General features: G+C 62.8%; 1 protein-coding gene across 2 annotated transcripts in view; it reads left to right on the plus strand.

Moving 5' to 3' along the window:
* Positions 1-26,872, plus strand: part of SMG6 (SMG6 nonsense mediated mRNA decay factor) — a 65,731-nt gene that overhangs the window by 18,095 nt on the left and 20,764 nt on the right. Inside the window, exons 9-13 of one of the 2 annotated variants that reach the window (XM_032215328.1) lie at positions 2,507-2,568; positions 4,903-5,048; positions 16,287-16,403; positions 17,091-17,256; positions 20,729-20,933. In XM_032215328.1, coding sequence (XP_032071219.1) covers positions 2,507-2,568; positions 4,903-5,048; positions 16,287-16,403; positions 17,091-17,256; positions 20,729-20,933 — 696 coding nt within the window. The remainder of the gene's footprint in view (positions 1-2,506; positions 2,569-4,902; positions 5,049-16,286; positions 16,404-17,090; positions 17,257-20,728; positions 20,934-26,872) is intronic. The other variant, XM_032215329.1, reaches the window with a different exon arrangement.

Genomic DNA, 26,872 nt, shown 5'->3' on the forward strand with positions numbered 1-26,872 from the left:
GCCACTTCCCTGCCCCCCCCCATTCTGCTCACAGGGGTCGCCTTTATGGCCCCCTCCGGCCATAAAGCGCTGCTTTCGGCTCCCTGTTGGGCGGCTGAGGGGAGGAGCGTAAAGACCCCCAGGGGCCCTCCGCCTGCCTCCCCCCAAGAGCAGCCACCTGGGGCTCCAGCGCTCAGGCCCCCCCCGCCCGGCCCTTCTTTGCCCCCTCCCCACACCCTCCCCCGTGGGGGTGACAGGCCAGGCTTTCCCAGAATCCTCCACTGGCTGCACGCTAGCAGGGGAATCGTGGGAGCCGAAATCCACGCCCTGCCCAGGATGGGGGAAGGGGGGCGAGGTGAGGCTCCTGGCCTCTCCTGCTCTTGGTGGCTTTTTGGGGGGGGGGGGGCTCTCAGCCCCTGGGAACCTCCTCGGATTCCCCGGAGGGGCTCCTGGGGGCCTGATCTGGATGGCTGCAGGCCGGGCCCCTCCTCTCTGCCCTCCGCTGTTTCTGCTGCCAGCTGCTCCTCGGCCTTCCCTGATGGGGACCCCAGTTTATTTGGGGGGCCCCTGGCATAGCTCTGCCTCCCTTTCCCAACCCCCAGAGTGGAGTCTGCGAGGTCACGGCCAGGGCAGGGGGAGGGGGGGCAGCTCTGCAAGGAGCTGAGCAGCTTTTGCAGAAGTGCCCGTGGGCCGGTGCCACTTCCTCTTGTGGGCAGCCAGGCCCCGAGGTTCCCAGCGCCGGCCTGGCAGGTGAGTCACGCGAGGGCTGAGTCATCTGCAGAGCGGCCCCGGCAAGCGCTCTCGGCTCGCCTAGGGGGAGCTCCGGCCCCGGGGCCAGGAGGAGAGGGCAGCCCCCCCCCCCCGTTCCCTCCGTCTGGGTGTTTCGTTCCAGAGGTGCAGCTCCCTCACGCACACACAGACATGGCCCTGCTGGGCTTGAACCGCTGTCTTCCCAGGCCTCGTCTGCAGGGCATCGGGGGGGGGGGGCTGTAGGGGGCTATGCTTGACACGGGGGGGGGGGTCCCAAGCTCAGCCCCCCTCGCTGCAGGGTGTTCTCTGCCCCCCGAAATGTTTGGGAAATGCGGCTTCAGAGAGGTCTCTTGCAAAAGGCAGCTGGACTCTCTCGGAATTATTTTCTCCTCATCCAGGAAGTTTCTTCAAGAAAGTTTTTGGGTGAGAAGGGAAACCTTTTTCTAGGGAGAAACTAAGAAAGTCCAGTTGCCTTTTGGGGGGAAAAATCTCTTTTGGGGGGAGGGGGAGGCCCCACAGACCTTCAGGGACCCAGCCGGGCTCAAGAAGGGAAGGGGGGGAGATCAGCATCACAAGCAAGACCACCACCATCCTCCTCCTGATCCAGCCCCTCCCCCCCCCGGAGCAGGACCCGGCCGTTTGGGGTTCAGAGGGGCTGGGGGGGGGCAGTTCAGCGAAGGACTCTAGCACAAGTGGGGAGAGGGAGGGGGGGCTTCTCCATCCAGGGGGGGGGGGCTGCTTGAGGTTCCCTGGGTTTCCTCCTGCCTGAGCAGAGGCTGGACGGGGGCTCTCGGACCACTCAGTGCGGCCAACGCTCGGGGGGGGTGTCAACCTGCGGCAGGACCAGAGCGACCCTCATATCCAAGAAACGGGGGAAAGGAGGGGGGAAATGGAGCCTGGGTGACAAAAGTTAAAGCAAATGTGAAACTTACTTTAAATACTTCAATGGCCTCGCTAGATTCTCCTGCAGTCAGTTCTCCTGTGATGAGTTGGCCCTGCTGGCTGCACCGAGTGGCCCCATTCCGTTGGACTAGATGACCTCAAAGGTCCCTTCCAACTCGGTTACTCCGGGGCCTCCTGGCAGGCCAGTGGTTGACAGGGCAGGGGGTGCTCACCTTAAGAGCCAAGGTGGCGCAGTGGTTAAATGCAGCACTGCAGGCTACTGCTAGATCAGCAGTTCAGCGGTTCAAATCTCACCGGCTCAGGGTTGACTCAGCCTTCCATCCTTCCGAGGTGGGTAAAATGAGGACCCAGATTGTTGGGGGCAATAGGCTGACTCTCTGTAAACCGCTTAGAGAGGGCTGAAAGGCCTATGAAGCGGTATATAAGTCTACTGCTATTGCTATTGCTATTGCTCCCCCCCCCCCCCGCTTGCCTTCCAGGGCTGACCATCAGCTCCCCCCCCTGCAATGGATGACGGGGCTTCTGGCCCCAAACGGCTGCAAAGGCCCCGTCTGCCAGCAGGGGGGGCCCTGGCACCACCCTCCTCCTCCTCCCCCCCCTCCCCTCCGCAGCTGTCTGGCAGGGGCCCTCGGAAGGCCCGGGGGGGGGGGGAGGCTGGAGGCCAGGGCCCGGCCGCTGGGTTCCCATCTGCTGTACCACCCCCTCGTCCCTGGCCAGGTTCTCCGGCCACTCGGGACTCGGCCCGTTCGCAGGAAGAGGGAGCAGCAGCAGCAGCAGCAGCAGTGGGCCTGGGTTGTTTACTCATCTTCCCCATCATGTTTTCCCTCCCTCCCTGCCCCCTCCCTGCCCCCCCCTCCCCTCTTTTCCCATGCAGCTGAACAAAAGGTTCGTCCTGCGTTTTCTCCAGGCTCATGGGAAGCTGTTTACCAGGATTGGGTAAGGGTGCAGGATGTTTGTTTTCTCTCGCCTCCATTACCAGCCCTTCTGGAATCCAGTCCCGGGAGCAGCTGGGCTGGCGTTTGGAACGGAGGGCAGAGGGTGGGACGCGGATGACCGGCCTCCTCCTCCTCCTCCTCTGCGGGGTCTCTGGGGGGAGAGGAGGAGGAGGGGGCTGGGCTCTGCTTCTCTACTGGCTCAGGGCTCTGCCCGGGGGGGGGGGGGGGGGGCAGCAGCAGCTCCTCTGCCGGCTCAGAGCAAAACCCCTCTTGGATAACAGCGTAAGAGAGCCGGTGGGGACCTCGGGAGGTCTTCCAATCCAGCCCTCTGCTCATGCAGGAGAGCCGCCCCCTCAGAGGTGTCCAACCGTGGGACTTTTAAGGCTTGTGTCCCAAAGGGGCTTTTTTCGAGAGGCAGCCGGACTTTCTGGTTCTTTTTCTTCGAAGAGGTTGCGCTTCTCATCCGAGGAGCTGCTTCTTCAGTTCCCCCTTTGGGACCAGCCGGGTGATGGAGAATCTCCGTAGACGTTGAAGGCTGTCTGTGGACTTCAACTCCCAGAATTCCCCAGGCAGCAGCATGGCTGGCTCAGGAATTCTGGGGGTTGGAGTCCACCTAAAGGCCCATCGTTTCCCACCCCTGAAGGAGACCCTGCCCTGAACTCGGTTTCCCCAGAGATCAACATGAAGACCCGGTTTCCACTCCTCCCTGCTGCTCTTCATGAAGAAGTTGGCATTTCCACCCGTTGAGTCCAAGACCCCCCGAGGCTGCCTGCCTGGCCCCTCCCACCTGTGGCCGGACTGTCTCTCCCCTGGCTCCTTCCGGGGCTCTTGACCGATTCCGATCTCTGGTCCCTCTGCCCAGCCGCAGCTCAGAGCCTCCCAGGGCCTTCTCCTGTGGGCAGCTGTCCTGCCCCCGCTTCCGGCTTCCATCCCGGAGGACCTTTGTCCTCTGATCCCGTGGCTCCTTTGCTCTGGGCCCAGTGTGGATGGCCAGAGGAGGCCTCCTCCTTGACCCTCCCAGAAGGAGCGGAGAGCCAGGACGTCTCTTGGCGGAAGATTCCAGCAGGGCTCCTGCGCCTCCATCTTGGGTGGGGGCTTCCTAGCCTTCCTCTTGGCTGGGAAGCTCCCATCAGCCGGGCTGCCCACCTCCCCTCCTCCCCTGGTACTCTCCCCTCTTCTGGGCCTTCGAAAGAGGTTTCCTTTTGTCAGAAGACCAGCCCCTCTTCAAGCTCCAGCTGAAGCCCCTCTGGGCCCAAGGCCTGGCTGGGCTCACAGCCGCCCCCCCCCCCCTTGGTCTACCCCCTTCGGGCTCAGCCCAGGTCCTGCTCAGCCCCCCCACCAGAGACCGTTTAGTTAAAACAGCAGCGAAAAGAGGGAAGTTGCGACCGTTTCTCACCCTTGTGACTGTTGTGGTCACGTGATCAAAATTGGGGTGCTGGGCAGCTGGCACGTAGTTATGACGGTTGAACCGTCCTGGTCACACGGCCCCCTTTTGTGACCTCTCACAAATGAAAGTCGGTGGGGGACCCAGATTCACTTAACAACCGTCTGACCAGCAGCCGTGATTCACTTAGCAACTCGGGCGAGAAAGTCACTGAGCAATTGTCATAGAGGTTTTGGGCTCCGTAAGTCGAGGAGCCCCCCCCCACCCTGCAGATGTCCTTAAAAATGAATAAGAGAAAGCAGAATTCGGTCAAGGTCTCTGCAGTGCCCCCCCCCCTCTTGGGGCCAGTTGGGGCATGGAGGGGGGGCGTCAAGGGCTCTTGTGTGGAGGGCAGCTGGGGTGGCAAAGCCCTAACCACGGAATCCAGGTGCCACCCAGAAGTGCTGCCCCCCCCCCCAGCTCCTATATAGGGCAGAGGCCTGGTTGCCCTGCCCCATGCTCCCATGTGGGTCTCCCCACTGCCTGAGGGGGGCGAGGCTGAGCAGGCTGCCTATCTGGCACTGCTGCCACCCCTCCTCCTCCCCGTGGGGCCTGTGGAAGGAAGAGCCGCGGGGGGGGGGGGGGGCTGGGGGAGGGGGGGCTGTGTGTGCCAGGCCTCTGGCTTCAACTCTGCCTGGCTGGTCCCGTGAGTCAGTCCCGCCTGTGGTGACTGCAGGTTTCTCTCGCCCCAGACTGGGCCAAGCTTGCAGGGGGGGGTTGTGGGGGGTGGAGCTGTCTCCAGGCCTAGTGAAAAGGGGAAGGGGCTCAAGCAGCCCAGCCCCCTCCTCACCTTACTGGGAATGCCTCCGCTTCTCTTTGCCATAGGCCTTTTTTGGGAGGAGGCCAGGCTCGCTGTCCTCTGGAGGGCCCCGCCTTCCCCCCCCCCACTCATCCTGCCCTTCCGCCCTTCAGGATGGAGACCTTCCCGGCCGTGGCAGCAGAAGTCCTGAGCGCCTTCCAGGCCCTGCTGGAGCACAGCCCCCCACCCATCGGGAGCAGCCGCCTCTTACAGCTCATGGCCATCAACATGTTTGCCGTGCACCATTCCCAGGCCAAAGGTAGGGGCAGAGAGGGACACACACACACCCCGGCCGTTCTCCCTGCGGAGGGGGGAGGCGGGGCTGCTTGTGCCTCCAGGAGACCTTCGTAGAGCATGGGCAGAGTTCCAGAAGAGCCCTCCTCCCCTCGGTGCCCCTTCCTCCTCCTGAGGTCAGATGGCTGCAGGGATCGGGGGGGGGGGGGTGCCCAGGGAAGACAGGAGAGCTGCTTCCAATGTCGGAGGGGCTGCCCCAGAGGGGAGGGGCTCAGCTCTTCCCCAAGACAAGAAGCAATGGATGGAAACTAACTAAGGAGAGGAGCAACCTAGGACTAAGGGGGCAGGGAGAAGAATGGGCCGGTGGGACAGCCTCCCACCAGACTTTGAGGCTCCTCCCAGCCGTGGAGGGTTTTAAGAAGAGGCCGGAGCAAAGGGGCTGGACTAGAAGACCTCCAAGGTCCCCTCGCACCCCCTTAGTCTGAAAGGGGTCCCCCTTGGCGGCAAATCCTCCTTCCTCCTGGGAGGCAGGTGCCCCGCTTCCTCAGCCAGGAAACCCCACGGAAGCAACTCCCCTGCCAGGCCAGGGGCCCAGAGGTCCCCAGGGGGGGTGGAGGGTCCTTGCAGCCACGCCATCTCCCCCTCTGTGCTCACCCTCTGGCTCCTCCTGCCTGGTGGCTGGGTGGGTGGAGGCCGGAGGGCCCAGAGGGGCAGCTGCCCAGAGAAGCCCCCCCCCCCCCGCGCCCCCCAGACTCTTTGGAGAGAAGGAAGAGCAGCCTGGCGAAATCTGGGCAGAGCACTGGCCGGGGGAGGGGGGGTCCCTGTCTTCCAACCACAGATATGTGGAGAATGTTCCTTTGGGGGGGGTGTTTTGGGGAAGTGGGGTGTCTCGTTCTGGTGTGCAAGAACGCTAATTGAAGCCGGGCCGTTGTGGCATCTTGGAGACGGGAGCAGGAGCCCCTCCCCCACCCATCTGCACCCAATTTGTTCCAATCTGGACTCGGGGGGGCTTTCTCCCTCCCCCCCCCTTCACCACCACCCCTCTCTTTAATAATTTGTTTTATAATTGCACGAATCAAACCCATCTCAGGCACACGGTTCTGTTTTAGGGGGTGATTGGATTATGGTTTGTGTGAATCACGGGAAGATGAGTTTATGGGCCACCAGGGGGGCTCCGTCCCCCTCCCCCCAGCCATCTCTCCCACCCACCCCCGTTCTTCTAGGCCTTTCCCCAGAGAGAGTTGTGGATCCCCAGGCCTCCTTTGGGGGTCTCCTGAGGCTCCTCTAAGGGCCCTGGGAGACTCTCTGGGGCCCCTCCAGGTTGCAAGGCTCCCACTGCAGCCTCCAAGGTCTCAGGTGGAACCTGACTTCCGGGAAAGGACCCCCCCCCCCGGAGACTGTGCAGAGACCAAATTCACTGCATTCTGGGGGGGGGGGGTTCCCCTTTGCTTCTCTTCCGAATGGAAACCCCAACAGTCTTGAAGGGACCTCTGGACACTGGAGCCTTTCTGCTTGGGGTTCCCCTGCCTGTATGCCCATCGGGGGGGGGGCTCTCTGGACCCCCGTCTTCAGTCTGGCACCCCCCTTCCTGGCCATGGGGAAGGAGGGGAAGCTGCTGCTACTGTGAGAGGAGGCTCCATTTGAGGGCTTGAGGGGTCAGCAGTTGGCATCGCCCCCAAAATAGCCCCAGGATTGATCTAGTACGGGGGAGGGTGGGGGGGGGCATCTACAGCCACTTCACGACCTGCAGACTTCAACTCCCAGAGTTCTTTGGTGGCTCAGGAATTCTGGGACTTGAAGTCCTCAAGTCGTCCAATGGCTGCAGAGGCCCTGATGGAGTTGCTTTTAAAGGCAGTTTTCATGGAGACTCTGGCAGCCTCTCCTTCCGGAAACAGCCTGCGGGGAAGTGGCCCCCCAGCCCGGATGGGAGGCTCTCGGGGGTCTGGGTGGGCAGATTCCCCCAGGGTGCCTGAGGACAGCCAGCCCCAAGCAGCCCCAGGGACACCCCCCCCCCGGTCCTTTCACCCAGAGGGAGGGGCCTGGGGAGGGGGGTCTCTCTCCTAGGTTCTGCTCCCCAATTATCCAGGGACTTCGGGGCTGAGGCTCCAGCTTGGCTTCCCGTCCTTGGGGGGCTGCCTTGGGACGGAGGAGGAAGAGGCTCCTCTTAATAACGGTTGCCAAGGAGGGGGGGTCCTCGGCTTACAAATCTTCATTTGGTGGCTGTTCAAAGTTACAATGGCACTGAAAAAAGGGGCTTATGGCCGTTTCTCACACTTACGACGGTTGCAGCAGTCCCACGGCCACCTGATCAAAATCCGGCCGCTTGGCAACTGGCTTGTATTTGCGACGGCCGCAGAGTCCTGGGGGGAGGGTCACGTGATTCCCCTCCCGCAAAGCCAGATTCACTTCACAACCAGTTATACTAGCTTAACAACCGCAGTGATTCACTTAACAACCGTGGCAAGGAAGGTGGCAAAATGGGCAAAACTCACTTAGCCAGCGCCTCACTTTAGAGCAGAAATGTTGAGCTCCCTGGGGGTCGTAAGTCGAGGACTAGCCGTACTGAATCCCTGCAGAGGGCAGCCCTCAGTGCTGGGCCCAGATGAGGGGAGGGGGGTCCAGGCCTCCCCCCCCCCTCCCTGTGTGGCGCAACCGTTGCTGTGGAGCAGCCCAAGGTGGGAGGAAGGCATCCAGAGCCGAGGTGGCGCAGTGGTTAGAGTGCAGCACTGCAGGCTACTTCAGCTGACTGCAGTTCTGCAGTTCGGCTGTTCAAATCTCACCGGCTCAAGGTTGACTCAGCCTTCCATCCTTCCGAGGTGGGTGAAATGAGGACCCAGACTGTGGGGGCAAGTTGCTGACTCAATTTGCTAAAAAAAATAATAATAATAATTGTAAACCGCTTAGAGAGGGCTGAAAGCCCTTTGAAGCAGTATATAAGTCTAATAAATAAATAAATAAATAAATCCATGCCCCACCCGCTTGGCATAAGGAGCCCTGGTGGCACTGGGATCAAAGCGAAGTATTCTGCCCACTGCCAGGAGTTCAATCCTGATCGGCTCAAGGTTGACTCAGCCTTCCATCCTCCCAAGGTCCGTAAAATGAGGACTCGGAGTCTTGGGGGCAACATGCAGACAGTGCTCACAGCCCATAGAGAGCCATTAAGTGCTCTGGGGAGGGCATGTCAGCTTAAACGTTGTTGCTGTTGGGGGGGGGGGCATCCATTTCTCTTGCCACCCACGGCAGCCTTGCCTTGACAGAGACAGAGGTAGAAGAGGGAAGCTTGGGGGGCACAGGAGGTGGTCACGGAAGCCCCCTCCTCAAGAAGGCTGAGAGCCAGCCCCTGGGCCTCTGCCGTCAAGGGGAGAGGGCCTGGGGGGCGTTGGCCCTGCTGGGGGACCCAGGGCCCCTTCTGGATGGAGGCACGTGGCTAATGGGGATGGCCTGGGGGGCCTGCCGAGACACTCCTTCGGGGGGCTGCCTAGGGGCCTGAATGTGGACAGCCTGTGGCTTTGGAGGAAAGGGGGGCAGTGGGGCTCTGTCTGAGCAGGAGACTCAGCTGTCCCCATGACGAAAGGAAAGACCCCACAGATCTCCCTCTGATGCGCACTGGCCCCACTGAGCTCACCCCCACGGAGGGCCCCCGGCTTCCCCTGCCTGTTTGGGGAGGGCCCAGGCCGGCTCCTTCTCAGCCGTGGCTTCCCCAGCATGGAAGCCCAGAGGCCAAGGGAGGAGGGGGCGGCAGTGACCCCCACCCACCCACCCAGAGCCAGCACAGGCCTGGATCTCAGGCAGGGAACTTCCCCTCCTCCTCTTCCTCCCCAAGGCTGTCCGGAGCTGCAGGTCGGTCAGCAAAGGTTCCTCCTGGCAGGGACTGTCCTGGGAGGGGGGGGGGCTTGAGTGTGCAGGCCAGGATCCCCCCCCCCCCCCGTTCCCCGTGTGCAGAGCGGAAGCCTCCGTGCGCTGAGGCCCATCTGCATTGGCTGAGCAAGAGGCATCGCAGCTGCCGGGGCTGCTGTGAGTCGCTGGCAGTGCGCGGAGCTGCTGTCTACATTGAAACATGGCTGGGGGTGGAAGAGCTGGTGGCACAGTGCCAGCCCCCAACCTTCCCCGAGACCCCCTTCTCCTCCCCCCCCCCCCCCCCGTTCCCCCCTCTTTAAAGTCACATTTCCAGGCCAGACAAAGAATTAATCTCTGGGCACTTCAGATTGCTGGCAGCCCAAGGCAGGATGTGGGATATTTTCCCTCTCTCTCTCTCTCTCCCTGCGTCTTGGCTGACTTTTTTACCTCTCGAAGAATTTGGAAGGGCCGTGAGATCCCCCCCCCCCTTCCCCGCTCTCGCCTTGGTGCCGCGCAGCTTTTCTGCACAACCGATCGCCCTGCTGTGGCTTCGCCCCTAATAGATTTCATATGCTGGTGCCGTTGACATCAGTATGAAAGTATTCTCCATGTGATCTGGTGTGTTTCCTGCAGGAAATCTGCAAGATATTTATTAAGAACTAATAAAATAAACCTCTCTTGAGCTTTTAGGTAGTGTTCAATTGTTCGTGTCTCCCCCGTTTCCTTTTATCAGCCAGGAGTTTTGTTGTGTTGCTTCTTCTCTCTCTCCCCCCACCCCACCGGCCCCCTCCCCATCTGCCTGCCCCCCCCTCCCCAGGTCTTCAGAAGGGTGGACTGAAGGGGGGGGGGGTGAGAGAAAAGAGCTCTGCCTGCCAGCCAGCCTGTGCCTGGAGGGCCTGGACGGCAGGAGCCAAGCCGTTGTGTTCCGACTTATGTGTGTCTGTGTGTGTGTGTGTGTGTGTGTGTGTGACTGCTGGCCTCCCTTCCAGCTCTGGGGCTCACTTTCTTCTGCGGCTCCCCTTCGCTTTCCTTCTGAGGCAGCTGCAGCCGATTAGCTCGCAATGGAAGCCATCCTGGTCAGGAACCGAGGGTGGCTCTGCCCCCCCCCCCTTCCCAGCATTGTCTGGCTCTCTCTGGCCCTGGATCCCCGGAGGGCCACCGCTTGAGAGCCGGCTGGGACAGGTTGCTCGGGAGCTGAGGAGGGAGCAGGTGGGGGTCCCTCTCTCTCCCCCAGGACGGCTTCCCCCCTCCCCCCCGGGCTTTAAGCCTTCGCTGCTTTCCGGGGGATCCTGCGGGGGCCCACTTGGGGCTCCCGGCTGCAGAACGGGGTCCGTGTGTGTCCCCCTCCCTTCTCCCAAAGGCGGGGGGAGATCCCCCCCCCCTGTTCGGGCTGCTGGGGAGGGGGGGGCGCCCGCCCTCCAGGGTGCCCGTCCTGCAGCAGGGCCTTTGGGCCTGGCCGTGGAAGAAAGCCTTCCAAGCCCTCTGCGCTTTCTCAGCCTGTAAGCCTTTAAGCACCGGGCTGCTCGGTTGGGGTTGGCAGGGAGCCTGGTTCTTTTGTCTGCCTGTTTATTTTTCCCCTCATCCTTCCACATGTGTCTTCCAGCCCACAGCCAAGCCCTCTGCAAGGCACGGAGCAGCGCCACAAACTCCCATCCGGCGGCCCTCTGGCCCCTCCACCAGCCCCCCCCCCAGGGGGAGAGGGGCAGGGCCCCCAGGTGGCCCCCAGCTCCCCAGGATGCGTTAGGCTCAGCCAAGTGGAGTCTGCTGGGCACGGGGTGCCATGCAGCGGGAGAGCCACAGGCCTCCTCCTCCTCCTCACTGCTACGTTGTGCCCCGCTCACCCCCAAAATGCCACAGGAGGCCCCAAAAAGCTCTGCGGAGGAAGGAGACCTTTTGTCGGGGGGAGGAAAAGGTGGAAGGTGGGCGTCAGCTGCCGAAATGAAAAGGTTTCGTGTCCTTCCAAGCGTGGAAAGATCGGGGCCAGGGTGCCCTTTCCCAGCCCCAGAGGCCGAGGGGCGTTCACAGGAGGCTCTTGGGGGCAGCCGGTGGTCGGTGCCTGGGTACCTCTGGGGCTCCTGCCTGACCTTGACCCCCGAGGGATGGTTGGGGAGAGGCCTGGCCCTCTGAGCCGCCGGCCATTGGCCTGGGCACTTGAGCGAAGGCCTGGGGGGAGAGGGGGGGAGGCCTCTCTCCTGGCGAAGAGCTTGGGGGGGAAAGCACTTGCGTGCCTGTCGCCCTGAGTGCCCATTTGGCCAGCAGAGGGAGGGAGGAAGGGTGGCAGCCGCTCCTCCTCCTCCTCCCTCTATCTTTTTCCGTCCTTCTCTTCGGAGGGAGCAGTTTTTAATCATGTTTTAGTTAGTTCCAGCCTTTCCCCTCCGTGGATCCCATTGGAAAAAGCCTCTGAAAGGAAACAGTTATACACTTCCCTTCCTTTGAAACTCTCTGCTGGCACCTTCTCCAGCGCAGTAAACCAGACAGCATGGGCTCCCAGAGTTTCCAAACACAGGCCGGCTGGCGTTAAATTTAGGGGAAAATATTTGACTCGGCCGAGGGGGAGAGGGAGAGGCTCAGCGCTGCTGGTCAGGGCCGAAACTGAAACCCAGCTTGGGACGGCCGCCTGGAGGTAGCCGGCAGATCCTCCATGGGCTCCTGCCCATGTGCGGAGCGGAATGCTGCCCTGGCCCCTCCATGGCCCCCTAGGGAGCCCTGAGCTGCACCTGGCAGCCCCTGGAAGGCCTCCTTCCCCCCCGGGGACTCTGGGCCATGGTGGCAAGGGGAGGGGGGCAACAAGGGTGCTTTCTTTCCCAAAGGGGGCAGAGACTTCACTTGAGTTCTTCCGCTGGCAAGACCTCGCTGCCCCTCCTCTCCAGGCCCCTAACCCTTTCCCCAAGAACTACCCCCCTCCCCGTAGCCAGGAGAGCTGGCACGGGCACAGCACAGGCACCTGGATGCCCGGGTGCCCCTCATCTGGGGGAGGCAGAGCGCGCCCATCTCCTTCTGGCTTTTCCCCAGCAGCCCCCCTCTCCCCCCAGCACTGCCTGTGGGCATAAAAGGCCCCCAGAAGACTGGGAGGCCCGGGCACCTTCCTGTCTGCGGTGCCCAGGAGCCCTCACGGCTGCCGGGTTGGCGTTTCTGCGGAGAGCCCTCCGCCTCCCTTTGGGGAACCTGGGGAGCCCACAGAGATTGAAACCAAAAGCGGAACGCTTTATGGAAGCGTGGGAAGCCCACGGCTGCTGCTATGCTGCTGCCAGAGAACGGCTCTTGCGGTTTCTCTGAAGTGTCGAGAGGCCCCGACCTGCTCTGGGCTGGGGAGGGAGGGAGGGGTGCACAAGGCCGCGGCCCTCCCCTCCTCAGGTGGGCTCACCAGATGGAAACAGCCAAAGTCCCTGCAAATAGTCAATGCAAGACCGATGGAGGAGGTGGTAGGAATGATTGGTGCCCTCTGGTCATCCCTGGTGACCTTCCCTACTTGGCTCATGACTCCTGTGCCAGCTCAGAGAGCCCCAAGGACCCCACAGCCCTCCTCCTCCTCCTCCTCCTCTCCCTTCCAGCACTGATGACGTTCCCTAGTTGGGCCATGAAACGTCTGGAAGGAAACCGCCAACTGGCTGCTGGGAGAGCTAGAAGGAAAGTGATGGGCAGGGGGGCGTGCATAGGAACTCAGGGAAACCCCACCCAGCCTCCCCCAGGCCCAAAAGGCCACAGGGGCCTTGGCATTTTAAGGAAGGGGGTGTGCAGGGGGGGGCAAAGGAGGGGAGGCTTCCCAGCTGCATCCCAGAACCTGCCAAGCGGAGCCCTTTTGCAGAGGGGATCTCTGAAAGCTTCGGGGGCTGCGAATGGCACACACCAGTTGCGCCCCCCCCCCTTCTCTGCAGGGAATCCCCCCCCCCCCTTCAAGATGCTGATGCTCTCTTGGGAACTTTGATGCGTTTGCCCCTTTTCCAAAACGATCCGTTTTTCTCTCCTGCTGGAGGGAGCCTTTGTTATCCACCCCCCAGTCAGTACTCAGCCTACAGCCACAATTGAGCCCAAAATCTCTGTGGCTAAGTGAGACATTTGTGAAATGTGTTTTGCCTCATGTCGTTGAGCGTGAATTGCTGCAGTCGGTAAGTGAGAATCCTGGCCATTAAGTAAATCTGGCTTCCCTGTTGACTTTGCTTGTCCGATGGTCTCAAAAAGGATCACCTGCTTCCAGGACCCAGCGACCGTCATAAATACGAGCCAGGCCTGGATTTTGATCAGGTGACCGTGGGAATTCTGCAGGGGTTGTCCCTTTTTTTTCAGTGCTCTTCTAACGCTCAACGCTGGTCTCCTGGGTCAGCCCCCCCCACCCCCAAACGCAGCCCAGCTTTTGAAAAGAAAACCGAAAGGCCCCAGGGCCTCCCTCTGGGACTCCCCCGCAGGTGGCACAGAGGCCCCCCTGGCACCCAGGGCTGCGGCTGCTGGGCCCCTCCCCTCTCCGTCGCGTCCCTCTCCCCCACCGCATGCGGAAACGTCCCCTCGGCTGCCTCCAGGAGCCTCTTCAGGAAATTTCTGGGAATAATATGTTCTAAAAATGGGAGCCTCATTCCACAGATACTTCCGGGAAAAGCCTCCGCTGCTTCCGTTGCCAAGGCCGAGCCTGCCCTGCGCACCAGAGGCCGGCCCGTACGTGTGCGCTGGCAGGTTGGAGGGTTGCTGACGCTTGGCAGCCGGGAGAGAGGAAGCCATGGGGGGAGGGGGTGCAGCCCCCAGGGAGGGCTGGGGGGAAGGCACTCCAGGGGCGCAGGGGCTTTTGGGCCCTCCCCTGCAGACCCTCCCCATGGTGCCAGGAGGGATCCCTCCACTGCAGCTGCTTCCTGCTGAGGTCAGAGCAGAATTCAGGCCCGGAGCTGAGAGTTGGGCTGGGGAGGGAGGGGGGACAGGCCAGCATCCAGGCAGTGCCCCCATTCGGAGGGAGGCTTCCTGCAGGCTGGTTGCCTTAGGCAGTGAGGGGTGCCATGGAGTCACAGGCGCCCCAAGTCCTTGCTCTCCCCACTGCCTCCCATCTCCCTTCTCTTGCGGGAAAAGGTGCAGCGAAGGGCTTGAAGGAGACGGAGGAGAACCGTAGCGGGAGTTGGCCTGGGCCAGTCTAGGGAAGAGAAAGACTCGAGGGGGGGGGGGACACACGATAGCAGCCTTCTGGTATTTGGGGGGCTGCCCCACAGAGGAAGCAGCGCTCCAGCACTGGGGGGCTGTAAGAAAGAAAGGCCTCTGAGGAATGGTAGGGGGCTTGAGGCAGCGGGTGGGGGTCCCTTCCGGCTCTATTTGGATCGCTTGGGTCTTCTTGTGCTGCTTGCCTGAGATCCGGTCTCGGGTCCCTCTGTTATTTGGGGGGGGGGGCTGTCTGGCAGAAGATGCTCCTGGCTGGGACTCCCCCTCTTCCTCCCGGACCCCTATCTACCCCTTTCTGCTGCAGGAGGCAAAGCCCAGCCTGGGGAAGGGGCAGCCTGGGGCTGAGGAGGGGCCGTGATTGGTCCAGGCACCCCTCTCTGCCCCTTCCTCCTCCCTGGCCGAGAGGTGCCTCCGGCGCCCCCTGCTGGGCAGGGCCGAAAGCGCTCCTCCCTCTTCCCGGAGTCACTTGACAGTTACAATAACAAGGCCGGCCGAGCTCTCTTTCCCAGCAGGCGGAGGCTGGCGGTCGCTCCGCTGAAAGATGTATAGCGCTAATTAGAAACGCATAACATCCGGCCACATGGCGGCCTTCTTCTCCCGGCCGATCCATTTCCTGAGACCCGACAACTTTTGACGACAGGCGGTTTATGTTTTCCACCAATATTTTGTTCTCTGGGAAACCGGGAGCCTCTCGTGGCCCAGGTAGCCTGGCAGAGCCGAGGCCGGCACCCAGCCTGGACGACGGGCCCGGTGGACGTCCCAGGCCCCGGCATGGAAAGGGCTGACCCCTCGTGCTGGGGGCCAGGAGGCAGGGACCCTGGAGGTCCTCTAGTCCAGTGTTTCTCAACCTTGGCAACTTGAAGTCCACAGGACTTCAAGTTGCCAAGGTTGAGAAACACTGCTCTTGTCCTCATTGCCAGGAAGTTTCTCTTTATTTCTAGGTTGAATCTCCCAGTTTCCCTCCGTGGTTCCTTGTCCTGCCTTCGGGGGTTTTGGAGAAGAGGTTGACATCCCCCCCCTCCTCTCTGGGGCAGCCCCTCAAATATGGGAAGAGGCTCTCCTGTCCCCCCTGGTCCTCCTCTTCCCTAGACCGGACACAATTCCTGCCACCGGCCTTCCTGTTTTTGCCTCCAGCCCCCTGATCCTCTTTGGAGTGACGCCCTGGGATGGTCCTTGAATCCCAGCTGCTCCTGCACCTTCACCCACTGAGGGCCAGACGGCATCTTGGCTGCTGCAACCTGCTCCACACGGAGCAAAACAGGGGAGGCTGCCAGCCTGTGTGAAGCCCCACTGGGATCGTGCCGTGCTTGCTCTGGAAGCCCTGTCCCAGTCGCTGGTTGTCTCCCGAGCTCTTCCTCGGGAGCCCTCCACGTCTTTCCGCCCCGAAAACCTGAGTGTCTGAATGCTGGGTCTTGCGAGTCTGTCGGGTGGTTGATAATCTCAGCACGGAGGCCGTTTGAAGGAGGCCCCGGGGTGGGAGGTCCCTGTGGCCACCGTCCCCTCGCTCTCTCCTGGCCCTGAAGGGGCTCCTGCTTCGTTTTCTGCACGGAAACAACGGTCACCGTCTTGACTTGGTGGTGCCTTTTCCAAAAGGCAGCGGGACGTTTTGGTTTGTTTTCCTTGGCTTCTCATCCGAAAAGCTCTGTCGGTTCTTCCAGAAGTTCTTGGGTGAGAAGCCAAATGTTTTCACGGGGTCTTCTGGAAGAGCCCCCGTGGGCCGAGCGTGGCCTGGATGGCTGGGGTCCTCTTGAGGGCTTCTTTGAGCCCATAAGGGATATTGGCCAAGTCAGCAGCAATTGTCGTAATAAAAACTCCCCCCCCCCCCACTCTCAGGCCGTGTTTGGGGGGACAGTGCTGGTGCTTCCCTGACCCCTCGGCTGCAAGAGTCCCCAGCCAGGCCCGCCTCTCCCATCTCCCTCCCTGCCCCACTTAGGGGCACAGGGGGCCCACTGCTACTCCTGACCCCCCGTTCCCCTTTTGCCAGCCTGCATGAAAACAAAAGCCACTTTCATTGCAACTGGCAGGGCTGGTTTATGAAGACAGTTCCTTGGCCAGGGTCCGGGGGGTTAGGACAGGCACCCCAAGACAATAGGGCATCCTGCCAGCGGGGGTGTAGGGCAGGGCCTTGTGGGGGGCTCCTCGCCTTCCCTCCTGGGCAGCTGGGGGCTGACAGCCTATATGGGGAGCACAGGCCAGTGGGAGAGCCGGGTCAGGCCCAGTGGGGTGGGCTTGGCCCCCTCCCTCCCTCCCTCCCTCCCTCCCTCCCTCCCTGCAGCCTCTGCTTGTCTCCTAGAGGGCCTGTCGCAAGACTGCCGCTCCGTCATCCAGGAACAGGCCTGCGCCCTGGGCCTCGCCATGTTCGCCCTCCTGGTCAAGCGCTGCACCCGCCTGCTGCAAGACGTCTCTCTGGGTAAGGCAGCCCTGCAGGAGACCCTCCGGCCCACCGGCTGCGGGTCTGGCCCCGTCCTTCTGGGGGGCCCACAGGTGCCCAGGACTCCTCCACCCCGTCTTACCGCTAGGCCCATGGCTCTGGGCAAGGGGGAGATGCCGCTCGGCCCCCGCCCGGTCCTGGCCTCCAGCAGGGGAAGGCGAGGAGCAGCCTCCAAGGGCTCCTTCCGGCTCCCCTCTCAGCCCCAGGAAGCTCTCCCTGGCATGGGCATGGGGCTGAGGGGGAGAGGCCGGTGGGGAGGCACACTTTGCCCCGTGCTCTGCTCAACGTCCAGCTGAGGTTGTAAAAAGGGGCAAGCTCAATCCACAACTGACTCGCTTAGCAACGTAAGTTTTGGGTCCATGGCTGGTCATAAGTCCAGGACTGCCTGCATGCCAGCCCAAAAGACACCTTCCGAAATCAGTGCCCCCCCCCCTTGACCCAGGCAGGTGTGAGGCTGGCTCACTTATTGGAGGGGGGGGAGAATAGGAGCCTGGAAAGGGGTTGCCGGGGGGGGGGGCTGCTGCTTCCTGGGTCAACCCAGAGCACCCGCTTGTCCTAAGGGGGCCCTTTCCTTTGTGTTGGGGGGGGGGCTGTGCTGGGGTTCCCTGTGTGCTGCCTTGGGGAGCCGGTGGGGGCCCCCACTCTGACCTGTCCCCTCCCTTCCAGCAGCGGCTCAAGCCCAGGGGGACCCCGAGGACGATGACATCAAGGTCTCCGCTTTCCCTCCGGACCTGAAGGAGCTCCTGCCCAGCATCAAGGTCTGGTCGGACTGGATGCTGGGGCACCCGGACACCTGGAACCCCCCGCCCAGCGCCCTGGAGCTGCCCTCACCGTACGTTTGGGGGGGGGCCCTTGGGAGCAGGGGGAGGGTCTGTCCAGAAGGAAGGGGCCCTTCCTCACTTTCACACCCTTTGTGTTACCCACTGCGTAAATGGGGGGGGGCACCTGGTCTCTCCAAACTCAGATGGATCAGCCAGGGGGTTCTTGGCACTGCCTCCCCCCCCCCCCCCCGGGACATCCATGGCTGGCTGGTCCTGAGAGAGACACCCTCCCCTTCTTGCCTTTGAGGCAGAAGACCCCCTCCCCGCTTAGGGCTCCCCTCGGGGTCCCCCTTCTTGGGAGCAGCGTAGCAGAAGATCTGTCCCCCTCCGGCTCCCCCCCCCCTGTTCCTCACTGTCCCCTTTTGCCTTTTCCCCCTTTTGGCGGAGGAAATGGAAGCCGCACGCAGGAAGTGCCGGGGCCCCTCTGGGGAGGGGGACGGGGGTCTGTTTTCCCTTGGCTGGCTGGGAAGGAGGCAGGGAGGGAAGGGGGCTGCTGCCCTCCCCTGGGAGCCATCGGTGGGCCTCCCTGGGCAGCCGCTCAGGCCCAGAGTGGGCACAGGAGGGGTGCCAGGGATGGCAGTGCCCAGGCCTTCCTGCTCCTCTTCCCAGGTGTTGGCACAGCCGCCCCCCCTCCCAAATGGGGGGGGCTCCTCTCAGCTGCCTGGCTGCTCTCATCGCTTCCCCCCCCCCATCCTCCCTTGCAGGGCCATCATTGATGGGTGGAAGGGTGGGTGGGCTTCTCCTCCCCCCCCCCCCGCTTTGGTTCCAGATAGGCCGCAGAATCCAGGCGCTCCACGGCTCCTGCTCGGCTGACGGGGCCCATTCCCACTCCTGCCAAAGAAGGCCGACGGTGGGGAGGGTTGGGGGCCTCTCGGGCAAGGGGCAGGAACTCCCCCCACCCACCCCACAGCCGGCCCAGCAGAGCCCTGGCAGAGGGCGCTTGCCCCGTTTCCCCCCACCCCCGGGGCTGGCAGTGGGTTCCCAGGGAGCCAGCACGGCTCCGAGGCCCCCAAGCCCAGCCCAGCTGCGGCCGTGGGTTTATTGCTTTCAGCTGGTACTTGAACCCGGGTCTCGCGCGCTGGAGCCCTGCCCGGGCTTAATCCCCGGAGCTTTCTCTGCAGCTGTATGACACTGCGCTGACCCTGGATGAGGATAGGAAAAGGGAGGCCGTGCCAAGCCAGCGTCTCTTTTTCATTTGGAGCCTGGCGGGCTGCCCGTGACCAGGGTTACATAATGGGAAACATAGCCGCTGCAGAGCCCCCCCCCCCTCGCCCGGCTGCACATCTCCCTAATTGGCCTGGCCTGCCTCCCCCCCACCCCTTCCGCTCCCCCTCCCCCTCTGCTGCGCCGGGAGGAAGGCAGGCAGGCAGGCGGGCAGGCGGTGGCACTGCTGGACGCCAGGTGTGGGGCAGGAGGGAAGCAGGCACTTCCCGGGGCTGCTGCGGAGGGAAGCCGCTCTCTGGGGTGGCGGGCGGGTGAGCCAAAAGGCGGCCACTCTCCCCCCCCCCCCCCTTGGCATCCTTGCAGGATGGGGGGGGGGGGGCTCAAGGTTTCTCTTGGCCCTGGAGAGGAGCAGGGAAGGTCACTCCTCGGCCTTGCCTGCCCAGCACTGCGGCTGCTGAATCCCACCCAGCCGGGCTTCTCTGCTTCAGGCCCAGGGGTGGCATCGAGGCCTTGCCCACATCCATGCTGGCCAAGGGAGGCTCGCTCAGAAGGGCAGGGGAAGAGGGGAGAGCGGGAGGGGGACCGGGGGGGATCCTGCCCCCCGTCAGGGTGCCAGGAGGCTTGGCAGGTGGGGGGGCCGGCTGGACATGAGCTTTCGGGCCCCTCCCACCCCCCACCCCCCCTCAGCTGCCCAGGATGTCCTCTGGGCCTGCAGGCCACCTTGACCCCCCCCCCCGCCTGTCTCAGGTGAGGTAGCCTCAGTGGAGGAGACACTTTATGCCCGCCCCCTTTCCCCCCCCCCAGGGGGAGAGGGAAACCGGCTGCCCAGCGCTGGGCCCTCAAGGCCAAGGGGAAAGCGAGGGATCCGTAGCCCCTCATCCCCCACTTCACGGACCCTGAGGGGTTGGGTCTTTGGCAGGAGCCCTGCCCCTGGTTCTCAGGTGGGGTCCCCAGGAAGGGGGCAGCCTGTGGGCTCCGGCTGGGTCTCTTCAGCAGGTCCAGTCATGGCCTTGGGGGGGGGGAGGGGGGCAGGAGTGACGGAGGGGTTGAACCTGGTGCTTTTCAGCCAAGCCTCCCTCCTCCTCCTCCTCCTCCTCCTCCTCTCCTGCCTCCCCCCCCCCCACTGTCCAAACCTCCCCCCCACCATTGGCCTGGCCTGCCAGCAGCTTGGGCAGTGGTCCCAGCCCCCCCCCCCCCCCCCGTGTACAGATGAAGCGTTAGGGTTTGATTTATGGCCATCGACCCAGCCCCTCCCCAGGGCCCTCGGGAAACCGGCAAGATGTTTCGTGTCAGCCCAAATCTCCCCCCCCAACACGCACACACACACACACACACACACACACACACACACCCCTCCCGCATGTTTCTTCCATCAAATAAATGAGTGCAGATTCTCCACCTGGAGCAGCTTGGGGGGGGGGGGCTGGAAGGCTGTCCCAGAGAAAGCTCAGAGTCAGCCCCCTCTCCCTCCTCTCCACTCCCCTCCCCACCCTTTCACTGGGGCTGCTGGTAGGTCCCCCCCCCCCCCGGTTGCCCTGCCTTTCTTTAGCCATGCCCCAGCTCCCTGAGCCCCCCTTCTCTGTCCACCCCCTTGGTCAGAAAAAGGGTCTCACTCACCACCTGCCCTTAGCCAGGTGGCAGAAGCTGCCCCCTCCCCCCTGTGCCCAGGGCTTTGCCAGAGGGAAAGTGCCCCAAAGGCTCTGTGGCAGTGCTGGAGGGGGGCAGAGGAGGGAGCAGCTCCCCTGCCCCAGGTCCCCTGGCATTGCCCCCTCCATGCACACACACACATATACATCCATGCTGGTGTTTGGGCCGCATTCCTTGCACACCGGTGGGTTCTCCTTCCCTCCCTCCCTCCCTCCCTCCCTTCTTCCGGGCCTGGGTGGGACTGAAGCTTCCACCCATTTCTTTGCAATGCTGCCCCTCCCCCCCCAAGGACAGGACATGCCTTCTCCTCCAGCTGTCCGGAGTGAGTCAGTGGCTGCACTTTGGCCTCTGCTGTGCTGGAGACCTCCCCCCCCTCTCTCCCTCCCCCCCCCCCGCATGTCCGAAGGTTTCAGCCTTGCAGAATGTGTCTGCCTCCCAAAATCCCTTTTCCTTATTTCCCCACCATTCAGCATTGGGGGGTCTTTTCTAGAAGCAGAAGCAAGAGAACGCAGATCCCCTGAGGACTAGAAAGTTGCCCAGGGGAGTTGGTTTGGGCTGAGCAGGCAGATAGGGGGCAGCACTGGGAGAGGGGTGGGGCGGGGGGGCCGCAGGGTCTCTCCCCCCCCCCCGAAGCAGCTGAGAGCCCCCTCTTTCCCCCCCCCCCCCCCGCAGGGCCTGGGTGGACGTGTGGGCGACGCTGGCCGGCTTCTGCAACATCCTGACCACGGTGAACCAGTCGGAGGTTCCGCTCTACAAGGACCCCGACGAGGAGGACCTGGCCCAGCTGGGGCTGGAGGAGGACCGGCTGCTCTCGGGCTTCGTCCCGCTCTTGGTCGCCCCCCAGGAGCCCTGCTACGTGGAGAAGTCCTCGGACAAGGTCAGGCCGGGGGCAGCGGGCCCCTCCCTCCCCCCGTGACCCCCCCTCCCTCCCCGGGCTGCTCTTCTCGGGAATCCTCTCTCTGCACACGGAACCCGATTAAGTCATGGAGAGGAGGAGGAGGAGGAGGAGGCTGTTCAGGGAAAATGTCGACCTTTTAGCCGCTGACATCCAGCTCTGTGTCATGAAACACCCCCCCCCTTCCTTCTGTGGCCGCTGCTGCGTGTGCGAGGGAGGGGGGCGGAGGGGGGGAGCTCGCTGGCATGCCGCGCCTCCGGTCATTTCCTCCCTTGTTTAGAGAGCACAGCTTGCCTTGGCAGCCCTCCCCTCGCTCCAAATGGCTTGCATCACGCTCCCAGCAGCCCCCTCCCCACCCCAGCCCCCCACGCCAGCCGGAGGGGGGGCTGCGAGGAGGAGGAGGAGGAGGAGGAGGAGGAGGCCAGCGTGGAGATCCCAGCAGCAGACGGGCCCACGGCACCCCACTGGGCTGCTGTCCTGCCACTTCCTTGTGCCCCCCTTGCCCCCACCCCCATGCCTCCCAGCCGGACAGCTGAAACGGGGCTGGGTGTACAGAGAAGGGCAGGGGTCCTGTGACCAGCAACGGAGGGAGCGCCCCCTCCCCAAACAAGATCCCTGGGGTCGCCCCCCAGCCTGTTTCCAAAGTGGGACCCTGGGCTGGGCAAGGGAGCCTGTCACCTGCCGGACTCCCTCTGGGTCAGCACAAAGGGGGCTCCCTAGGGAAGCGGCTGGAGGGGGCCTTGGAGCAGGGAGGAGGTGGAATGGAGCAATCAATCTCTGCTTCCCCCCCCCCCCCCCCGGAAGTCTGGTCCGAGGCTGCTGGAGGGCTGGGGGGGGGGGGCGCTGTGAAGAAGAGTCCCTGTCGGCCCCCGTAATTGATGTCCGTTGGGGCTGGGGCTCTGCCAGCGTGTCTTGGCCCAGCTCCAGCGTGCTGTAATTTGGGAGCCAGGTGTGAAGCGACGTCTGTTCTGTCTTGTTTCGAGGAGCCCAGAGAGAGAGAGAGAGGAGCCCCCACTGGGGATGGGGCAAGCGTGGGGGGGGGGGTGGAAGCCTCCAGGAAGGAAGCAGCTGTGCAGGTAGACGGGGAAGGAAGCTGCCCGGCAGGCAGCAATGGAGCAGGGGGGGGGCTCTCCTGGCTGGGGACGGGAAGCCGCCTCTCCTGCACAGGTGTGATGACGGCAGGAGGCAGCCTTCCTGCCAGCACCTGCACGAGGAAGGGGGGGGGGGCGTCTTCTGCCCCCTCGGGGGGACCGGGGGGGGGGGCTGGCCAGAGAAGAAGCGCCAGGGTCCCCTCGCTATAGAGAGAGCCCAGGTCAGAGGGCCCCCGTGTCTCTCCGGCCTCTGGTTGCATGTCCCTTCCTCCTGCCAGCCCCCTTTGGAGGGAGGCTTCGAGGGAAGGAGCCCCGGGACCAAGCCCCCCCCCTTCTCCCTCCTGGCTTTGGGGGCCTGTCCTGGAGGGAAGAGGAGGGGGCTGGGAGGCCCTGGAGATCCAAGGAAGGGACCTATGTGGCTCTTGGCTTGGGGAGAAAGATGGGGCAGCCCCTCTCCCGCTTCTGCTGGGACCCCCGGGGTGGGCACAGCCCCAGCTAATGAGACTGAGCTCTGCTTGGACCCACAAAGATTCCCTCGAAGGCTCCAGCTGTGCTCCCCAAAGGACGGAGGAGCCCCCCCCAGCCCATGCAGGGTCCGTTGTCTCTGGGGAGATGCTCTCTGGCCCCTTTGAAGAGCCGCCTCCTCCCCTCCTGCCCCCAAAGCCCCGGTGAGAGAGAGAGAGAGAGAGAGAGGCACCCCTTGTGCGAGCAGGCTCCCCTCTTGGCAATTTGCACAGTGCCCGTCTCAGCCGAAGGTCAGGAGTGGAGGGGTGGCAGGCATGCAGCCCCACCCCCCAAAACAAGGCGATGAAGAAGTCCGTGCCCATCGGGATAGGCAGCCGGAGGGCTCCACTGCAAAGCCCCCTCCCTCCTAGCACTGATAATGCTACCTAGTTGGGACTGAGATGTCTGCCAGAAAGCTGCCCTTCTGTGTCCTGGGCATTGGAGGAGGAGGAGGAGGAGGAGGAGGAAGGGGGGGTATGGGGGGCTCCTGGCGGAAGCTGCAGACACACCCCTGGAGGGAGGGGCGGCCTCTCTGGGGCAGAGGAGGGTCCCAGGTCGCTTGCTTGCAAAGCAGGTCATCTGCTGATGCTCCCCCCTCCCCCCCCCCGTCCATCCTTTGGGTCCCTGGGAGCTCCTGCCCCCCCCCCCCCAGCCTCCTCTCCCTCTCTATGTCTCTGTGTAGCGTCTGGGGAGGCTCTGGAGGGCGTCCAGGTGTGGTGGCTGGCGGGGGTGCCCTGGCAGGGGCGGGGGGGGGGAGCCGATAGGATCAGCAGCAGCCGCTGGAGGGGGGCTGGCACCGTTTCAAGTAAACCAGGCATGACCCAAAGCTCCCACTTCAAATGGGGAACGAAATTGCTTCATCCGTTTGACAGCTTTTGCTCGGCGGAATGAAATTTATCTTCCCTTAATTGCCTCCCATCCCGAGAGGCTGCCTGCCCGCCCCCCTCCCTCCCCCCTCCCTCCCTCCCTCCGAGGGGATAATTACCCCAAATTAAAAAAATATGTGGCTCCGTGTTGCACCTCCGAGCTCCCCCCTCCCCCCCAAAAAAAAGAGTCAGCAGAGGGAGGGTCTCTTCCCATCCCAGGAAGAGTCTCTGGCCCTCTTCAAATGGGAGGGGGGATGAGATGGGGGCAGAGTTGGAGGCCAGTGGTTGGTCCCTGCCCACTTGAGGACCCCCGGAGTCTCCCCCCAACCCTCGCCCACCAGGATGGCCAAGACTGGCCCCGGCACCCAGCTGCCTTCCCGTCTCTGGGGCAGCCGGGCCTCACCCCAAGGCGCCTGGCATCAGGCAGCCCCCGCGTTTGGCCCAGACCCGCCGTGGGACGAGTGGTGGGAGGAAACGAGGGAGGGGGGCCCAGAGGAAAAGGGGGAACGGTCTGAGGGAGGAGGAAGCTGCGGGAGAGGCAGCCCAGCCTCCCACACAGACTCGGAAGGGACCTTGGAGGTCTTCTAGTCCAACCCCTGTTCAAGCTCTGCTTGGGGAGCTGTCAGAGAGGAAGCCACGGGGAGGCTGCCACGCCCGCGAGTCCCTTTTCTCAGGGCCGCCAGGACTGAGAACGGTCCCCAAGTGAATTGTTGTAAGTCGAGGACCAGCTGCCCCCCCTCCTTCCCATTTCTACCTTCGGGGTCATGTCACAAAGCAGGGAAGAGGCGTCTCCTCCTTCCCAGGGCAGCCCCCGCCCACCCCACGCGGCCCCCTCCCATAATCATCCACCCCCACCCCCAGAAGGAGGGGGGGCTCCTGCTTCTGGCCTCTTCCTCCTCCTCTTCCCCCTCCTCCTCTTCCTCTTCCGTCCTCTGTGCAGCAACCTGTTGGGGCTTCACCTGAACTAAGCGTGGGGGCTCTCTGTGGTGGCAGCCCCCTCCCTGGCACCCAGGAAGCCCCCCAGGGGCCCCAGCTGGCCTCCGCGTCCCTCCCGGGGATTGGGGTGACTCTCTTCATGCCTCCCTTCCTGGTTTTGGTCCCAAGGAGGGAGGCTGCTTCCAAGGGCCGCCCCGGAATCCCCTCCAAGCTCATTGGCTGCCGGGGGATTCCTGGCGGTTAACAAGATCAGGGCGACCCAGGCCGCCCTTGACTTACAACCGCCCAGTTAGTGGCCATTCCAAGTTACAACGGCACTGCAAAAGGGACTTTGCAGACGGCCCAGGTGACGCTTGGCAATGCTTCATATTCATGACGGTCGTAGAGTCCTGAGGTCACGTGACCCCGCCAGTCACAGCCAAGAGGGAAGCCAGGATCACTCAGCTGCCCTGTGACTAAGGGATTCACTTAACAACGCTGGCAAGACAGGTCGTAAATGGGGTAAATGGAAAGCCTCTGGGGTGGGGCTGATCAGTGCACATGCATTCACACTGGGGGGGGGCGCATAGAATTATGGGTGTGGCACGCCGGCGCCTGAACCCCCCCCCTGTGCTCCCCCAGCCAAAAAGGTTTTGCCCTCAGTGCCGCAGAGCCTTGCAGAGAGGTGGCTGTGCCGTCCCTTCTCCCAAGCCCCCCCCCCCCAGTGATGGAGCCTGCAGGGCCCCCGAAGCCCCCCCAGGAAAGTCCTCCAGCCTCCCAGGTGGCTTCTCAGTAGGTTTCCCTCCTTCTGTGGGGCAGCCCCTGGGAGGCTGCCCTCCTTTGGCTCTTGCCTGGGCAGACGGCTTCCGTGGGCACTCAGCCCCTCAGCTTCTGCCCCCAGGGGAAGCCCTGGCATTTGGGGAGGGGGGCGAGGAGCGGAGTTGGCCGGAATCGGGGGAAATCTGCCTCTCCCTCCCGGGAAAGGGGGAAAGGGGGAAGGGGGCCGGTGGAAAAAGGCCTCCGCTGCTGGCACCCAGGCAGCCAGCAGGAGAAGCCTTGTCTGGAACGGGCAGCGGGAATCCCCTCCACCGCTGCATCTGGCCAGCTGCAGCCCATTCCCCCCCGCGCCCCCCCCCCCGCTCCTCCGCTTGGAAAGGCTGAGCTAATCTGATCAAGAGCAACGATTGGGGGGCTGGGGGGGAGCGGGGGCTCCACGATGGATGACTCTTTCCGGACTTGGCTTGGCCAGTGAGTGCGGAGCCAAAATGTGGGAATGGGCCTCTGCTGCGGAGGGAGCCCCCCAGCCCCTTCCTGAACTCCCCCAGCTAAGCCCCTCCCCATTTCTTCCCTCCCCTCCCCAGCTGCATTCGCTTCTCCCGCCTCTCTCTCTCTCTCTCTCTCTGTCTCTCTTCCTATCTTGCTCTCTCTCTCCTTTCTCTTTCTCTTTTTTCTCTCTCCACTTCTTTCTCTGTTTCTCCTCTCTCTCTCTCCTCTCCTCTCTCTCCCTCTCTGTCTGTCTGTCTCTCTCTCCTCTCTATCTTTCCTCTCTCTCTCTCCTTTCTCTTTCTCTTTTTTTCTCTCTCTCATCTCTCTCCTCTCTCTCCTCTCTGTCTGTCTCTCTTTCTCTCCTCCCTTTCTCTCTCTTTCTCTCTCCTCTCTCTCCTCTTATCTCTCTCCTGTCTTTCTCTCTCCTATCTATCTTCTCTCCCTGTCCTTTCTTTCCTTTTTTTCTCTCCATCTCTCTCTCCTCTCTCTATCCTCCTCTCTCTCCTCTGTCTCTCTCTATCTATCTTTCTCTCCCTCTGTCCTTTCCCTTTTTTTCCTCTCTCCATCTCTCTCGCTCCTCTCTCTCTCTCTTGTCTGTCTGTCTCTCTCTCTCCCCCCGTCTCTCTCTCTCCTCTCTGTCTCTATCCTTTCTCTTTCTCTTTTTTTCTCTCTCTCTCCATTTCTCTCTCCTCTCTCTCTCTCTCTCTCTGACCTCTCTCCTCTGTCTATCCTCTCTCTCTCTTTCTGTCTCTCTCCTCTAATCGTTCTCTATCTCTCCATCTCTCTCTCTCTCCTCTCTGTCTCTCTCTCTCCATCTCTCTCTCTCCTCTCTCTCCTCTCTCTCTCTCTCTCTCCTCTCTGTCTCTCTCCTATCTATCTTTCTCTCTGTCCTTTCTCTTTCTCTTTTTTCTCTCTCTCCATCTCTCCTCTCTCTCTCCTCTCTGTCTGTTTGTCTGTCTCTCTCTCCCCGTCTCCCTCTCTCCTCTCTGTCTCTCTCCTTTCTCTTTCTCTTTTTTCTCTCTCTCTCCCTCTCCCTGTCTCTCTCTCTCTCTCCTCTGTCTCTCCTCTCTCTGTCTGTCTCTCTCTGTCTCTCTCTCCCCTCTTTCTGTCTCTCTCCCTCTCTCTGTCTCTCTGGGGCTGCCTGCCCTGAGCCAGCTCATGGCCCACCAGTGCCTTGGGCAGGGTGGGCTATGGGCCTGCTGCAGAGCAAGGAGGCGTGGATGAGGGCCCTATTGGTCACCCGTGCTCTCTCCTCTCCTCCTTTCTCTTCCTCTCCCTT

The sequence above is a fragment of the Thamnophis elegans genome, chromosome 4 (assembly GCF_009769535.1).
Source record: "Thamnophis elegans isolate rThaEle1 chromosome 4, rThaEle1.pri, whole genome shotgun sequence".
Lineage (NCBI taxonomy): Eukaryota > Metazoa > Chordata > Lepidosauria > Squamata > Colubridae > Thamnophis > Thamnophis elegans.